This window comes from Megalops cyprinoides, chromosome 9 (genome assembly GCF_013368585.1).
Source record: "Megalops cyprinoides isolate fMegCyp1 chromosome 9, fMegCyp1.pri, whole genome shotgun sequence".
NCBI classification, from domain to species: domain Eukaryota; kingdom Metazoa; phylum Chordata; class Actinopteri; order Elopiformes; family Megalopidae; genus Megalops; species Megalops cyprinoides.
Window position 1 is genome coordinate 29,865,963 of NC_050591.1, and position 17,642 is coordinate 29,883,604.

Below are 17,642 nucleotides of genomic sequence, written 5' to 3' on the forward strand. Positions count from 1 at the left end.
AAAAAAAACAGAATCTTGCACTTTCAGCATTTTTATTGTGATATGAATAATAATAATTTAATATCTCTGCAGGTGCCCAAATGTGTGTGTGTGCGTGTGTGTAGTTCAGATACATGTATACAACCTATTATTTCTAGTACTAAGAAAGTAAAGGACAGACATTGCGCTGCGTGATAGGATCGTATCTCGTGGGAGGTGGGGAGGGTACAGGATCGAAAAGGGCTGCATTTAAATGAGGGACCGACCAATGCAAATCACTGCAATAGCACCACAGAAGAAGAAGGCAGCTGCAACCTACCCTCCGTCTTGCGCACAGACGGAGCACCGCGGGACAACAAAGAGGGTCCAGGTTTCCGCTGTCTCTGAAAACACCACACAGTCCAGGCTAACAGCTTTAAAATAGCTAATTGAAGGAGGTATCCTGGAAAATAAAGCATTGGCGAGATTTGACAGGATCCGGTACCGCATTAAGGTAAGCAACCAAGTGGTACTACCAGTAGCCTAGTAGAACCAAGCGCAGCATTCACAAAAGTAATTCTGTGCAGGTGCTCCTTTTTATTTAATACTTGTCCTAATTCAATTTTATTGACGTTCTATGGACATCTTTTCGCAATCGGACAAAAACGTGTAAAGGTGTAGCGCTAGTGGATATGCATTATAGGGTACAACCCCCACCCCCTTTATCTCTTGCATGTCACAGTGGGATTTAGATACGTTTTTATTTGACAAATAACATGTATCTACCAGTCACCTAGATTTAAATTCAGATTTATACTTTGTTTTCTATTATACATTTTATTGACCAAAATTGGTTTTGCTTTCGCATGCAGGCTATAGAAAAAAATTTAAATTACATTTTAGTCATCGGTTCATAAAAAGGGCTGATGCATTTCCACTAATATGTTTTTAATTGAGCATCCAGTGAACATAACCAGTTTAATATGGGTGTAGCAAATTGAAAACAGTAACATTTTTTCATTTTCTTTTCATGGGGAATAGTTGTATTCGAATATAACGTTACTGACATGCAGCGTGACAGCGGTCGGGGTTTGGAAAACCACTCGGAAACAATTAATTTCCAATTGGAAAGTTATTTCAGACATATCCTTGACAGGGCTTTACAATAAACATTTACAGAATATTGTTGTCAAGCCTTGCATGGATGCAATTGCTGGTGGGTCGCTTTGGTGCTGTTGTTGAGAATCTTGTGCTGAGAATCCTGTCATATGCGTTTGTTACACGCCCATTCGTTTGCCTTTGTCTTTTCAAGATCCTTAGATCGGTGTAACGTCTTTTGGCGAAAGAGATGGAGTTGGAACATTTTGATGAGCGGGACAAAGCGCAGCGATACAACCGCGGGGGTTCGCGGGCGAACGGGCTGCCCAGCCCGACTCACAGCGCCCACTGCAGTCTATACCGAACCCGCACCCTTCAAGCGCTGAGCTCGGAGAAGAAGGCGAAGAAGGTTCGCTTCTACCGCAACGGGGACCGCTACTTCAAGGGGATTGTATACGCCATCTCCCCGGACAGGTTCAGGTCTTTCGAGGCGTTGCTGGCCGACCTCACCCGGACTCTGTCTGACAATGTCAACTTGCCGCAGGGGGTGCGGATCATCTATACCATCGACGGTTCTAAGAAGATCACCAGCATGGATCAGCTGGTGGAAGGTACTGCAACTAAACTTTGTGAGGACAGCTTTGTGAGATTTGAGAATCAGGTCCTCTTAATCTGCTAGTATCGTCCCCTTCGCTGGATTGTAGATTACTTTCCTGTCATTAGACTCAAAAATGATTAGTAGAAGAACCTCTAAAATAATATGAAATATTTTCCTTGTATTCTTTGTAGAGATTAATATATAAACACTTTGACTTGGATTTACTGACATAACTCTTTATTGCTCTTTGATTCTTTGAGATTATATCCTGGAAGGCGTATACTTCTAAAATGGACTGTTTGCAGTATGTCCTGTCTTTCAGTTTTCACTTAGTACATAAGCAGCAGTTGTCTAATAGGGAGAGGCTTGGGGGTTTATCTGAGTAGGCAAAATCACAGACGTAGAATTACTTAATCATATTTATTAAGAAATTAATTCTACTGCGGTCTGTTGTACAAGTGGTTTGACTGAGTGATAGTTGTTGTGTTTGGGTAATCCAGTGTGTGAACATGGGCTCACTATGATGACACAAGTCACAAGCCGTCCTTATGATCCTGTTGTGAAAACCCACGGAGTTGTGCCTCTCAATGGACAACCACAGACAGGATGGGGCTACCAAGGGTGGGCGGAATAAGAGTGCTTGGTGTGCCACGACTCCACTCCCCCCCATCTAACAGCGTGTAATTAGCACAGCACCCCTAATCCACTGATTCACTTTGCATTTCGCTCACGCCTTTCCCTCCACGTGGGTGCAGATCCCGAACAAAGGAATGCTGGGGCGTGATGCGTTCAGAGCTGCGTCGTGCTCTGAGGTTTCGGTCTCCAGAGCCTGGGCTCCTGCAGTCAGGTGGGGGACCGCGGGGCACTGCTACTTAAATATGGGTCATGAGAGTAACATCCACTTTGCATAATGGCTATCAATAATTCAAAACGCAGACACTGTAAAAAATGTTCGCACTGACAACATGAGGGCAGCACATGACTCAAGCATTTTTCCTGCATATGAGTATGGATACTGTACACAGACTCCTTTTGTCACGTCTAGTTATTGTTCCGGTTCAGTTATCCAGTGCAACATGACTCAGAGTTTGTGCCAAGCTTTTGTGCAGGAGCAGACTTGACTTGGCAGACCTACTCAGAAGTACTTGAAGTGTTACATGACCTTGAAGGCAAGCGGGCTGAAAATGTAAAAATTATCTACTAGGAGCCTTTTGAAATTAGGCCGCTTCATTAACCAAGGAGGAATAATTAACCTTTGTCAAGCAGCCTCTTATGCAGTGTCTGACTGGATTTTGATTTTTCCAGTACTTTTCCGTTCTGATATATATACATATATTTATGTCACACACACACACATACACACACACACACACACACAAGCATATATGAGACTGTGAAGCATAATGCCAGTATCTCTGAGCATACCTACCACCTGTCATGATTCCTATGCAAACCGAATCTGTTGACTCAACATAACTGTAACACAAGAATGGAGAGAATGTTGTGATCATGATACAATGGATTATGCCATGTTATAGAGGGGTGTGTGCTGTATGCAAACCTCTTATGAGAAATAAAGTGCGCTTGCTCCCACAAACCCCGTGTGGGACAGGTATTTTCATCATGCTGTTTTTGTGGGAGAGGACACGTGGCACCCTATTTAAATGCAGAAGATTGGTCATTAGGTAACCCGTCTTAACAGTCAGTAATCAAAGATTGGTCTAACACATTATATGGCATTGTTATAATCAAGTAATTTAATCTGTCACTGAGTATGCCACAGTTGTATCTGCCGCTGTCATCAAGGTCATGGTGCGATATAAAAATGCTTTTGAGTGGTGTCCTTGCACATACAAATGTAGCGTCTACAGTAAAGAGCTCTGATGTTTCCCAGTGGGTGAGACAGATATCCTACATGCATTTTTCCATGCCCAGTGCAAAGTGAGAATACATCTCTCTTTGACAAATAGTTTGCCCCTCTTTAAGGTTCTCCATGTGCAAAGCCAGAATAGGCTAGACGTAATATTCCCCTCACAAATGTGGTTCTTAAATGGAAAGTTAGGCACAGCACTGTTTGTATTACACAGTATCTAAATAAAAATCTGAATGTGAACTTTGTGTGGCTAACCTGTTGCAAAGCAAGCTTTCATGTAATATATTTGCATCAACAGTTTGCTCATACACCGTGTGCATAGTTATACATTTACAACCGATGCTCCAGTTGAATACAGAATATTTATAAGAGGTAGCTGGTCCTCCTCAGTGCTATTTTAAAATTTGTTTTCACTGTTTCAGCCTGTTAAACCAGTGACACCAAATGCATGCCATGCTCTCACACAATTGCACTCACTTCATGAATAAATATGAGCACTTTTAGTAAAGCTGTGCAGCTCAGTCTGTCCTTCAAGTCCAAGCAAATATATGTGATGTAACAGGGCATGTTTGGGTCTTTTTAAAGGTCAGTCCATGACACCAGTGACATCACTGGATGTTAGTGGATCACAGTGGCATTTGTACTCTACGCTGCACTGACAACTGTCTTTATGTCTCCGCTACCCGCAGGGGAGAGCTACGTGTGCGGGTCCATAGAGGCCTACAAGAAGCTGGACTACACCAAGAACGTCAACCCCAACTGGTCGGTCAACGTGAAGACCTCCGTGTCCTCCCGCGTGCCCATGTCCCTGGCCAGCGCCAAGGCCGGGCCCTCGGAGACCAAGGAGAACAAGGACTTCATCCGGCCCAAGCTGGTGACCATCATCCGCAGCGGTGTCAAGCCCCGCAAGGCCGTGCGCATCCTGCTCAACAAGAAGACGGCCCACTCCTTCGAGCAGGTCCTCACCGACATCACCGACGCCATCAAGCTCGACTCCGGGGTCGTCAAGAAGCTTTACACAGTGGATGGGAAGCAGGTAAAGACTCACCTGGTTCTTTTGAATTTCCCCCTTTTATTTGGTTTTTATTTTTTTCCCTCTATTTCGACCTATTTTTGTCTCTGTTTTGCGTTTGCCAAGAGAATGGCTGCTAACCATTTGGACTGGGGCATATCTACTTTGTTTTTCAGATATATTTCATCAGCAGTGAATATTTGTTATCTTGGAGCAAAAATGGTTTGAAAATACCTTTGCTTTTGATGGAGAGGATGGGCAGATAATCTGTGTTGTTTTTTTCAAGGAGTATAATTTAGAAACTCATTAGCTCATAGGGTCTCAGATGGGATCAGCTTTAGTTTGTTTGAAAGGCCTTGGACACTGTTTGAATCTATGGATGGATTACATCTACTGTATACTACAGTATAAAGAGTGGCTCTGGGCTGTTTATTCTACAGTACCTCTTCTTATTACAGTGAAAATATATTTTATATTCTGGATGCACAGCTTCATTGTTAAACCCCAGCTTCTCTTTGATGTGGAAGATACATGCACCATTTAATGAGGGAAGTGAGACACTCTGTTCTTATGAAAGTGCAATATTCTTAACATGATGCTCTGTAATGACTTTTGGCATGTTAGCCTAGTTGTTTTAAAAGTTCCTATACGTATGCAAAAGTATATCACTATTTTTTCACGTAAAAGTTGTAGGCTAATAACACTGTCACATATGGCTTGAAATCCGCAAATTTGGCAATATTGGGTCATTATGTGTATAGCAGAGATGTCACATCAAAATTCACAAGATCATCTGGATGAGAGAATCTGTAATGATAAAGAGGGATATGAAATATTATAGTATTAGATAATGTTCCACAAGACCTGCAGCACCTTGCCTGTGAAATAGTGAATGTCATTCTGTAATGTCTGTATCATCCTCATCTGCGTGACTGCGTCATATGTTAATAGAATCTCAATGGGAGGTCTGCTCAGCATATAAAAGCATACCCATGTCAATAATATAATTGCTCATATGCAGGCGGTATGTCAATAAGAGGTGACATTTATTGGTCCGTGGAGAAGAGGAAGGAGGCAAGGGTCCATAGTGCCATAGTCATAGTTTTTATAACGCCATGAGAAAAGCAGCCGATGTGTCTTTTTTGGCATCTTCGAATGCGATGGCAGAAATCAGAGTCTCATTTTGGAGATGAAAGGAGCCGTCTTTCATCCGTTGACTTGCGTGGGGCGGTGGGAGCCGGCGTCGGCTTTGAGCTGTTGATTCGTTTGTGATTTTTTTTGTCTCCTGCTCGCCTGAGGGAGCGAGGTGTGTGAACGAGAGACTCGGAGGTTCTGCTCCTTCCCTTTCCGCATGTACAGCTGCTTCAGAGAAGAGCCTGAAATAGAAGCGGGTTTCTCCTCGTTAAAATTCCTCCCACCTGTCCCCGGATCGCTTCCACAGCTAACCTGCATCCTCCCCCGTAAGTCTATCACTCAGCCCAGAGGCGCACAACGTCTACCGACACCGTTTGCATTTTTAAATAGCGCATCTGGAAGACTGAGGAGAGGCAGTCTGAATTAAAAAAAGAATTCAAGATGAAAAAAGCTGTTGCTTCACACTTTCTGCATCACAGTTTCCACCGATCATAGGACCATTTGAATTGAATTATATATCCTAGCTCCTCTGAGGTGGACCTGCATGAAAGGTAGAAAGCCAAAAAACAGGCCATCCTGTTCTCTTTACGAGGTCAGTGCTACATTGAGGCAGACTCCCTGCTCTTATTTCTACCTTTCTTCTATAATTGTCCCCTTTTTTGTTGTTATATGTCAGAGTGGCACCTTTATCCAGACTTTTTCAAAATCTGTGGAATCCAGTGTAGCCACGCTTGAGTTACGGCAATCCAGGTTGTGTTCCATGCTTCGGGTCTGAGCAGCGCTGTCCAAGTTTAAGCTGTCCTGCACTCATATCATGCAACTATGCTATGAATGTGATTTCGCTGTTGACAACTGCAGAATTAGTGGTGCTTTTCTTCCTGAACAGTGGGTTTATTACTAATAAATAACAATGGAGAGATCTAATTTGTGCATGTTTGTATTGGACTGGAATTGATCCAGAATTTTGCATCATAAAGCTGACGTTAGAGGCGGGAAGCTGAATGGATATGTTTTGCAGTCTGACAGTATTTAGTAGCCTTATTTGTGCAGGGGTATTTAACAGTTTAATGGTTAACCTCATATTTAATCTCAGTGATTGATTAGATGAAATACCTAGCTCTTACTCTGATCAGTCATCAGATGCTTCATCGTTCCCCATCCTCCTATTTTCTCCAAAAGACATAACCATCTTCTCATGCACTGGTGAACAGATTGTCATTTACATATCAGATCTCCCTGCAACCCTCCAAATCTCACATTTGTTTGTAAAGTCTGTTGTTAACCAAACATGTCAATACCCAAACCGTGTTATGACTCATATATTCTACTTTGGTGTGGGTACATTGCAAAGTTCACACTATAAAGTAAAGTTTCACCAGCATCTGTGACAGATCAAAGACAGGGTGCAGTTGTGTGTCTCTGTGCGCTGAAGGTAAAGGTGAAGTAAATACACATGAACTGACAGTAGCACAGCACTGTTGAACACCATTTCCTTGTGCCCAGGCCTGCCTTCTGTCAGCTTGTCTATGACGCATATTTTGAACAGCCTCTTTTCTTTCTACAGTACATGCCCATACATTTCTCCCCTCTGGTAGAAAACTGCTTGTTCAGTTTCTATGCATGTTTATGGAAGCCAGTGGCCAGAGCGCTCTGGTCTGCAACCTCAGAACCCCTGGCCATCCCTCCCATACCGGGTTCCATTCTTATTATATGTTCTGTCTGTCCTGGCTCCCTTGTAATGGAACAAGTTTCCCATAATAGTCAGGACAGCAGTTTCTTCCTCCACAGAGTGAAGATCCACCTCTTCAGACTCCATATTTTTTCCCCTTTGTAACACTTATACCTTTTCTTTTTGTGTATATTACTGTAGGGTATTATGGCATTTTGGTAGTATGGCACGGGTTATTATAAGACTGTGTGATGATCTGACGCACTTTCAGATGTGGCCTGTCATTTTCTGTGTGTGCTGTTAATGTGGCATTAACATATGCACTGGTCAGAACATCATCCGAGTGACAAGATGTAAATGTAAGCCTCAGTGTGGAGAAAGGACGTATAGAAGGGTCCTGTTTGCTAGGGACCGCATTCCAGTCTACCCTACACAGCCTGATGTAACAGGCGCCATCATTTCCTCAGATGCCCGTCAGCGTCTGCCACTCATTCCTCCTGCTACCCCCTCACCAGGTGCACCTCCCCAAGCGCATTAGCCAGCTCCCTCTCCCGTTCCACCCATCTGTCCGAATTTATCTGCCCCCACCCACTCTCCCATCAGCCCTATCACCGGTTTACGCTGGCGGAGGACACCCACCCAAAATGCCCTGTGAATGAGGACAGAGTCAGCTTTCCTCCACTGATAAGGATTTTGATGTTTATCAGCTTACGCATTAAAGTGCTGGAGGGAGCCTGGTGGTGTGGACCTTTAAGCCCTGTGAGTACTGACCTTAAGCAGTGAAGCATGGGCTCTGTGGCTGGCAGATACAGCATCTCTGACACAAAGACGAGTTGCCTTATCCTCATTAAAACCCTTAAAGGGAGAGCTTAAACGGCTTGCCAGCCCACAGTTCAATTCAATTGAATTCAGTTAGTAATTAGAAAGAAAGAGGGTGGGGTTTGCTTTAAGATGGCCATTTGCACAGAGTGGTGGGAGTGATCCCGGTCAGTGGCATGGCCAGTGACCTTTCTCCCTGTGCCCTGGACCCAACGGTGTGTTAGCGGCAGCCTGTCTGAGCTGTAGGCAGAGGGGCTCTGAGCCAGTCTGCCACAGAGCCGCCGCCCCACCCTGACTGGTGTTTCTGCGGCTCCTCCCACTCATGCCAGCGGCGCTTGAGGAGATCGAAACCAGAGAGTGCACTGTCATGTCAGTGTCCCCTCGCATTAGTGTGGCCAGCCACAGTTGATGTGAGGTCATGCGTGGGGGCTGAATTTGATGTGTCTACCCTCAGCACTATGTCCTGTGTCTCGACTCCTGTGTCCGTTCTGAGAGTGGGCCTCAGGGGGTTGTGTCCTGTTCTGCTTTCCGTAGTGCCTTGGGTGAGAGAGTAAGGGGTTAAGGCAATCAGCAGCATCAGATTCCGTGTGAAGGTAAAGTAGGTTTGTGGGACTCGCGCATGGATCCCCACAGCACCGTCACGCATAATTAACCTGCAGAATGAGGTCAGAGGCAGTAGATCAGGCGTCAGATTCCGATTTCCTGCTCATCGTTCAACAGAAGACTGCGGAAAGTCGCAGTGTGAGAGTTCATTAATATTCACAGGGTAAACCAGGTGTGCTATATAATTGAAATATTCAGGTTCCACTGAACCCATGCTAGCAGCCATGTAATACACCTGAGACACTGGGGAGTGTCATCTCCTTCTCTCAGTAACCTCCTTGTCTGATAAATTGGGAGGGAGCGAGTGAATCTGTTCATGTCTATAAATACCTTTTGTGTATTTTTGGCTCCGTTGCTGAGCGCCAGACAGACAAACGCTCTTTGTGGAACTGAAGAGCCAGATTTTTGAGAATGTGTAAATTTGGTATGGTTTGAGCAGTTTTACACTGAAACATAAATACATTTTGATAGTAGATACATTTTTGATCAAGGTACTTATGATCAAATTAATGATTTGAAATGCTCACTAGTAAAACACAGTATGTATGCTCAACTAAAAGGTAAAATGAATGATCAGAAAAGGGCTAACATATTCAATTTCAATGTTAATAATAACTGACTTTAATTTAAATTCAGTGGTGTTCATAGTGCAACATGTACACATATGTATATTGTGGGGTGGATTACCAGGTGGGGGTGAGGGGTGTGTTCATGTCACGAATTTATAATTCAACATGTAGAACATTGAGGTATGAAAAACCAATTGCCTAGAGGCAAAAGGAGGGATTTTTCTATTTTATTTCACTTCTGAATGTAGTAGCTATTTATAGGCTGTCTCCCCTCTCCTGTAAATGTGCCAGTTTCAAGGAAAATATGAATTCTTTTCCCCCGTTTTTTTTTTTCCCTTGGCCAGTTTCTATGGTGATGTGGTTGCCGGGGCTGGTTGCCTAGGAACAGCCTCTGCAGTAGAGCTGTACAGCAGTGATGTCACTCAGGCCTGTAGTGTAGAGGAGGGCTCTGGGCTGCAGTAGAGCAGGGCCTTTAGACTCATTGCTGAGCTCTGGTTCAGTTTATGGGCACAACTTGGCTATTGTTGCCAACTAAGCATTTACAAACTGACAATGTGGATACAGAGATAGCATGCTGTCCCTTTCTACAAAGTGGCTTGATGTGTTGATTGGCAGTAAAATACGTAAACTGCTTGTCTGTGGCTGGGTATGCCTCTGGAGAGACAGTAATATGTGCTTCCACTCCACCTCAGGCTATGTATATGTGCTGAATCATTATATAGATTCACACTCTTAAGTCATTTACTGGTACAATAGAGCTGGTATTTATCGGTAAATGTTTGTCTGTCATGCAGTCAGGGGTCAATACTATTGTTTTCATTAAGTGGGCATTTACGAAGACCCCACTGTTCCCCAAAGTGGCTCAAAGACATATTGACTGGGCTCATTCTCTGCATTGCTAAATGGGGTGGATTGATGTTGGCATTGTTGGCAGGAGTCTGAAGTGCTGGCGAGCTCGTGGTCATGGTGCGACTCCATATGCCCTCTAACACTCCCACCGGCAGATAACTGCCGCTTGATGGCCATTTTACTGGCCATTTAATGAACTCGCCGGGCTACACTGTCATCCTCGTGTTCACTGGGGCAGTGGCGAGGTTTGACATTTTTGGGATGAAATAAGAGCTTCAACGGGGTTAAAATCTTTTGAACTCTGCCCATGCAAGGATTTCAGGTTTTTAGGATTTGCGTTTGGTCCCGTGGTATTGCAGATTGCTGTCCTGGAGATTTTATTCTCTGTCTTCTGTGGCTTAATCGTCTGTCGGGGTGACGGGAGTTGGCATCTTACAACCCACAGGTTGCTCCTGCCCCCCCCTCCCTGCTCACCCCGCCCCGCACTGGAAACCTGAGAGCCGCCTCTCGGCGTTAAATTATCATTGGCTGGCTTGACACGCCTGTCAGTCTGGTTGATGGGGGCGACCGCGCTGCTAGGTAACAAGCTTCAGGGAGCAGTCGGCGGGCTGCGGCTTGCCAGTGGGCCCCAGGACATCTTCAAGCTGCTGAGTCACTCTACCGTGAAGCGCCGCGAGACGGAGAGGTGGCGGTGGCGGGATGAGTGTGGCCGAGTGGGAGACCCGAGGGGCCGCTCCGGAGCCAGTACACACAAGCGGCTGTTTGTGACCGCGGAAATCTCGCATGGCAGCCAGCTCGCGGCGAACAAGAATATTCTCCGCCCCCCCACCCATCTCTGTTTCCTCTCTCGTTCCCAACTGAAAGGTGGTGCCGTAGGGAAGGTGACAGGCTCTCTCGTCTCAAAGAGAGCAGCAGCGGCGCGGGTGCGAGATCGCTGCTCTGAGGAGAGGCGAAGCGGTCGTTCCCCGCGGTTCCCTCGCCACGCGCAGGGGAGAGCTAAGCGCATTTGCTCAGCTGAGCGAGCCTGAATGGTGAATTTGCCTAAGGCGACCCCCGGCCCCATTGTGCGCGAGACGGCTCGGTAATTGTATTATGTACACTAGTAACTTCTGTCTGCCTGTCTGATGAGTCAATAGCGCTCATCAAATCGAGTGACACTGTTCATCTGAGGGCAAGTCCTGGGCTGTGAGTTCCGTGCGTCTGTTATACACATGTATAACATGTACAGCATTGTACGCTTGTTGAAATTTCCCCTTGAATGGATGGACTCCTCTCTCTCTCTCTTGATTAATGCCTCTGGTACTTGAAACTCTGGTTACTGTGTTTGTCCTTCACCTGGTCAAGTGCACTGGTGTGTGTTATATATTGTGTTTTTTTAATTCTAAGAGATATTTAGCAGTACATGAGCTGCCTTCACTGAAGCCAGTCCACTGACTGTGACTGTGATTCCATTATCATCCGTGTGACCTTGGCTAGGCCCGTTCGCTGCTAACATGTGCCCGGGCGGTCCGCAAAAATCAATCTCCATTTGTTGTCACAAATCAACCAGAAGGTACCTTTATGTCACAGCAGCCTGATGCATATCGGGTGCGTGTCTCTCTTTTCTCACGCCTCTCTTCTCTGGGCATTGGGGCATGGTTTAGCTCTTATTCCTCTTTTGTGTGGCTTACGTCTCTTCGGCATCGGATAAATCAGAAGGCCCCTCAGCTTCTCCGCAGCAGAATAAAAGCAGATTACACAACCCTACAGCTTCCGCCAGCCAGACGTCGTGCTCCTAAGAAGAATAGCCCACTGCGCTGAAGATAATGGCTCTTTATCGTCTTGAAATTCTCCCTGGAACTGCAGCTTAGTCCTTGTCCGGAACAATCCTGCCTGACTCAAAAAACGGTGATGTGTGTGTTTCCAAGAGACACGGATGTGGTATGTGCACACGTGTGTGTGTGTGTGTGTGTGTGTGTGTGTGTGTGTGTGGATTCTAAATGCGGCCTAATTAGGGGCCGTCTTTCTACCCTAGACACACTGCTGTCTGCCTCCCCATCTTCTAATGAAGCCACTTAGTGCCTGTAACAACACAGCCAAGCAACACAGCACTGGGCCCAGTGCTGGAATGCTAATTGCTGTTTACCTTGTTCTCTGCTGCAGAGAGCAGGCCTGTATTTTCAAAGAGAACAAACTGACACTTAAACTAGGCCATTCCACCAACTGCAGACATGCAAGTGTGCTTCATACCAGACGGTTGTTTCCTCTAGAAAGTAATTAGTCCTTCCCGTCGGTATTCTGGGCATTTTTGTGTGAGGGGCTCAAAGACCCCTCTGTGTCATTTGAGATGGGATGAGCACAGGTGCTTCTCAGAGTCTTCAAACCATTTTAATTTATGTTTGATCTGATTAAACTGAAACCCGTATGGAAAGTGGCAGAGAAAGCCCTCATATCTAAGAAAATATAGAGAGCAGCTGGATGCAGAAATCCAGAAATCCTGGGAATTAAAAGCTTGGGTGTGGAATTTTGATGAAAGAAATGCTCAGTACAAGAGGCTCAAGGAGAGACTGCTCTGGAGTCATTTTTTTCTTATTTTACTGGGTAGAAATAAAGTCATCCCCAATTGTATTGCTTTTAGTAATGCCTCCTAAGCAGGGCATTAGGATTCACTCTGGTTAAATGCCTGTTGTGGGCTGTTCTCATCACAGGCAGGCCTCCCTGACACTTTCTGTGTGTACATTTTTCCATTGATTTTGGACAAGATGTAAGCTTCCCACAATCCCCTGGGGCAGAAGGCAATTGAAGGCAATGTAGGAGCAAGCCTAATGAGGAGTGGATTAAAGAATCGATTAGATTGGATGGAAGCAATCGGAACGGAGACGCTGTTGCCTCGCAGTTGGTTGTTCGTCTCATGTTAGCGCAGTCCTCCGTTCCAGCTGTCAGATGAGAGGGTTGTGGGGCAGTACAGGACCCCAGGACCCCAAAAAACATGAGCAAAGGAGAGGTACCCATCTGTGCTGCCAGGACTTGTCACTTAGAGCAGTGCAGCAAGGTGTGCCAGTGCAGGAGAGAGGGAGAAAGAAAGGAGGGACATGAAGAAAGAAGAAAGAAAGAAGACGAAGGGAGATAGTTGAAAGTACTGTAGGCATTAAGAGGGATGTTATGAAAGAGAGAGGTGGAATGCTGAAAAATGGATTTCCATAAAGAGGAATGAGAAAGGGCTCAGATACATGAATACGGGTCAGAGAGGCACAGTCAACCAAAGAAATGATGGAGATAATGAAGGAAACTAGAGATAATGATGGAGGGAAAACAGTCAAGAGCCTTGCAAGCAGCAGGATATGCATTGGTTATAACTTCTGACATGAACTGCTCTCATCATTTCCACACCACTTCTCTGTATATAAAAATTTTAAGGGTTGTTATTTATTTTTTTTTTTTCGTAGTGGCTCAAGGCAGACTTCTGGCAGTGTGTAACAGGCCTCAGAGTCTGTCTGTTTGTAATGGGGGGTTGAAGATGTAGATGGCCAATTATTCACATCAAGGACAAGTAATTACCTAGATGAATCAATTGGTTTTTGAGGAGTAATTACCCTCTCACTGCCTGTAGGCCACTCTTGTTTTGGGGGCTATCTGTGCATCCCACTTCAGGCTTATCCAAATCAGAGAACCATGAACTCCCTCCATCACAGAGATGGCACTCTAACTTTTCTAAGCACAGAGTAAAGTGGCATTTCCAAACCATGGCCCTGGAGTTCCCCTTTCTGGCTCTACCCGCCCCACTGATTAAGCCCTTAACCATATTATCCTCCACTACTCTCCAATAGAGACTGGGCAAAAAGCTTGTGCTGAACAGCGTGAGATTTCCATAAAGTTTTTCAGACCGTCAAGTATTTCAGAGGCAGGCTTATAAAGCTGCTCGATGCTCTCTCCCCCTCCCTTCTCCCTCTCCCCCTGCTGAGCTTCCATTTGAAATAAACAGAAGTGTTGGATCTGAAAAGGCCTCATGTAGACAAGAGGCTCTCGAGGCACAGAGAACCGGGAGACTGGTGACCCCGCGCTACTTACAAACTGCTGGAAAGTCAATGCCTGCAGATGTGATGGATGTGTGTGGATGTGCCGTGCAGCCACGGGTCGTTGTTTTGACTCAAGTTCTCAGTGACTCAGTTTGTTCTCTTTGAGAGAATAGAGGCAGATAGTCATTCAACACTTCAGCAAGGGCACTTATGTTGCCTGAGTGGATGGCGTTTATGAAGCCGGACACATCCCATTGATGATGCTGCTAATCGGTCTCAGTTATGCAACCCTGACGGAGCTGATCTCATAAATTATTTGCCAACGCTGATGTTTACGTATGAATGAGGGTCAGCTCTGTTTGATATGTCAATTAAATCCAGATATTTAGATTAAAACTATCCATGATATGTAATTGAGTGTGCTTACTGTCATTTGTACATTTTCTCATTTTACGTTAGTTTTTACATTTCATGAGCAAATGTTTGCCTCAGTGTAGGAAACTGTACCACTGTTCAAAGGATGTGAGGGGCAAATAACTGGTGTGTCAATATGTCAGATTTTTCCATTGACCTGCTTCTGTAAAGGTGTTGTTTACTGCCCTCTAGTTTAAGACAGAGTTCACTTGTGGCTAAATCTGATTATTTTGGGTCCCTGTATTTCTCCCTCAGCACTGGAAGGAGTGAAATAATCTTGGTAGAAGTGTTTTTTATTACAATCAGGTGAAACCAGTCGAGATTTTTTTCAGGTGTAACAATTTACATCAGGGGTGATGCTGTAAATAACCTAAGAGCACTTTTACAGTGTTCTCCTGCGTCTGAAAGAAAAAGGCTTGGGTGGTGTTCGAATTCCAGCAGATAACTCTGCTGGCCAATGAAACTGAGAGTGGCGATAAATGATACTTTAATGAGTGTTTTGGAGCCTCAGCACTCTGCTGACTAGCTGCTGCATCAAAGAGAGAGCAGGGCTACAGAAGCTCTCTCTCTCTCTCACAAACACGCACACATATAAACACACACACACACAAACACACACACACACACACACACACGCACACAAGTAAGCTTGCTCTCTAAGACACACACACACGCACACATGCACACACGCACAGATGTACACACACACACATATTCACACACACACATAGGCACAGGCACAGGCACACACAGGCACATAAATGCATGCACACACACACACACACACTCACACACAGTACACACTCAGTCTCACACAAGACTGGACACCCAAACAAGCTAACTTGCTCGTATACATATACCTAGGAGTTGTCCCCTAATGTCAGGGGTGATTAATACAAAGATAATTATTTTACAGGATTAGCTTTATTTCCACTTAGTGGTGTGGAGATTCAACCATACTCTCCTACACATGGCCCACATAAGCAGTGCTGTCACCTTGCACAGTGGTTCTTTACAAAATAAGCTACTTTATTTGATTGCGTTTTAGCCTCTGCCTGTTGGAAAACAATACAGTCCTTGCGACTGCAATGCATTGATAATGTAAAGTAAACACCAGCAAGTAAACCTTGAGTAAAGTCAGTCGATCTCCAGCATGAGAGGCGCACAGACCCTATTGCGTTATTTTCCTTTCTCGCATGTTGAACTCCTGTCAGGCTCTGTGAGATAAGATTATTCCTCCAGCTTGTGTTAGAGCATGAGATCGAGGCCATTACCCTTTTCCCCTTTTAAAAGGGCATGCTTTTTTTCTGATGGCTTGCCGTTGCTCTCACATGCTGAAGAAAACAGCGGAAGGTCAGTAATAATGGATGGCATCCCATGAGACTCAGGCTTTAAAAACTCTCAATTATGACTCCCCATATTGGTATGGACTCATTTTAGCACTGGCTGATAGATTTTACAGACCTCTTCACCGCAATACTTTAAGAAGAGTGAATGCCCAAAGTGATATAGGAGACACAGGATGAACCAAAGCACCAACTGAAATCACAGTTAAATACAGCTGTATCTTTGACATATGACAACGAAAGGTAAACTGGATTTGTATATACACCCAGTAAATTATTCACTGTATCATTTATAATGTATTTCTAAAATAAGATTGTGTAATATAATCTTTGAGGTGAAAATGTTCAAGGCATCAAAAGGGGCTCTGGTGCTGTGGGAGAGGTTCAGGACCTCGGACAGCTCCGTGCAATAGAAACCAGTCAAATCGGCTGCATTCCTTCACACTGGGATCCTTTCTGTGCCATAATGGCTTCTCTCCTCTGAGGTAAAGCCTGGGTATTTGTGCCTGATGTAACCACAGAAAACCCTGGGAGATCGATGCGTGACAGGCTGTCCTGGGACACTGAGAACGAGAGAGAGAGAGAGAGAGAGAGAGAGAGAGAGAGAGAGAGAGAAAGAGAGAGAGAGAGAGAGCGAGAGCTGCTGTGTCACTGAGCAGGGGAGAAGAAATCAATATTGGGACTGTTTGCTGCAGAGGACTGCCCCCCTACCCCTCCCTCTGTCCCTCTCTCCCACCAGTGCCGCTGCCTCTCTCATTTCTCCTGTTAAACTGGCAACATTTCGTTTGCAGGGCAGCACATTTAGGCTGTGATAGATCATTCCTGTTCCAGTGTTTATTGCCGTTGTTGTTTAATTCGTCATTAATGCCTGATGTGGAAAATATAACTATGAATGTGCTCACGAGCAAGAAAGAGGAACAGAGATCTGTGCCCCCATTGCAGAAAGACAGGTTTTTCCTCACATTCTCAGTTAGCTGGTCCGCTGTCTGGTCACCGAGGTAACCGTTCCCCGCTCCTGCCCCACGTGTGAGCGGACTTACCGCGAGCTCAGACCTTGAGTGGTCTGGCTTCTGTGGAGTTGGTTACAGTGGTCATGTTTATTGAGTTGACATTTCATTCCTTTTTTTTTTTTGTTTGGCTTGCAGTCAGATTGATTGAACCAGAAGGGACTGAGTGGTATTTTTGTTTTGTGTGATGGCCGGAGGGTTCCCAATGGGAGTGAACAGGATCAATGAGCCAATAAATAGCACATTTTCAAAGCTCTTATCATCTGACAAAAGCCCCAAAGTGCTATGCAAAGCGTAACATTATCAAGGTTTCTGATCATCAATGTATTTTTAAAATAAATGTGTAGTGTCATGGTTTTTTAAACCCTTATTTGGCTTACTTAATTTAAGTTCTGCAACATGTTGCGACTTCCAGTGTTCTTTAAAAGGGAAGTTATCCATTACATTACATTACATGCATTTAGCAGACGCTCTTATCCAGAGCGACTTCCAGCACAATAAAACATAAGTGTACCCATTCAATTTAAATGAGCAACAGTGTCAGACCAGGCTAACAACACTCCCGGGCCAGTGAGTGTGAGCATAACATTGTTCGTGCAGAACACAGAATCCAAAATACATCACTATCTATTGTATAGCTTGAAATGACCACTAGATCACTAGATGGATCATCTGCTGTATTTAGGGAGGGATTTGAT

General features: G+C 44.9%; 1 protein-coding gene across 1 annotated transcript in view; it reads left to right on the forward strand.

Annotated features, from left to right (window-relative positions):
- Positions 1-288: 288 nt before the first annotated feature.
- Positions 289-17,642, forward strand: part of dclk1b (doublecortin-like kinase 1b) — a 64,420-nt gene continuing 47,066 nt past the window's right edge. Inside the window, exons 1-3 of the mRNA XM_036536363.1 lie at positions 289-472; positions 1,271-1,667; positions 4,217-4,563. Coding sequence (XP_036392256.1) covers positions 1,307-1,667; positions 4,217-4,563 — 708 coding nt within the window. The 5' untranslated portion in view covers positions 289-472; positions 1,271-1,306. The remainder of the gene's footprint in view (positions 473-1,270; positions 1,668-4,216; positions 4,564-17,642) is intronic.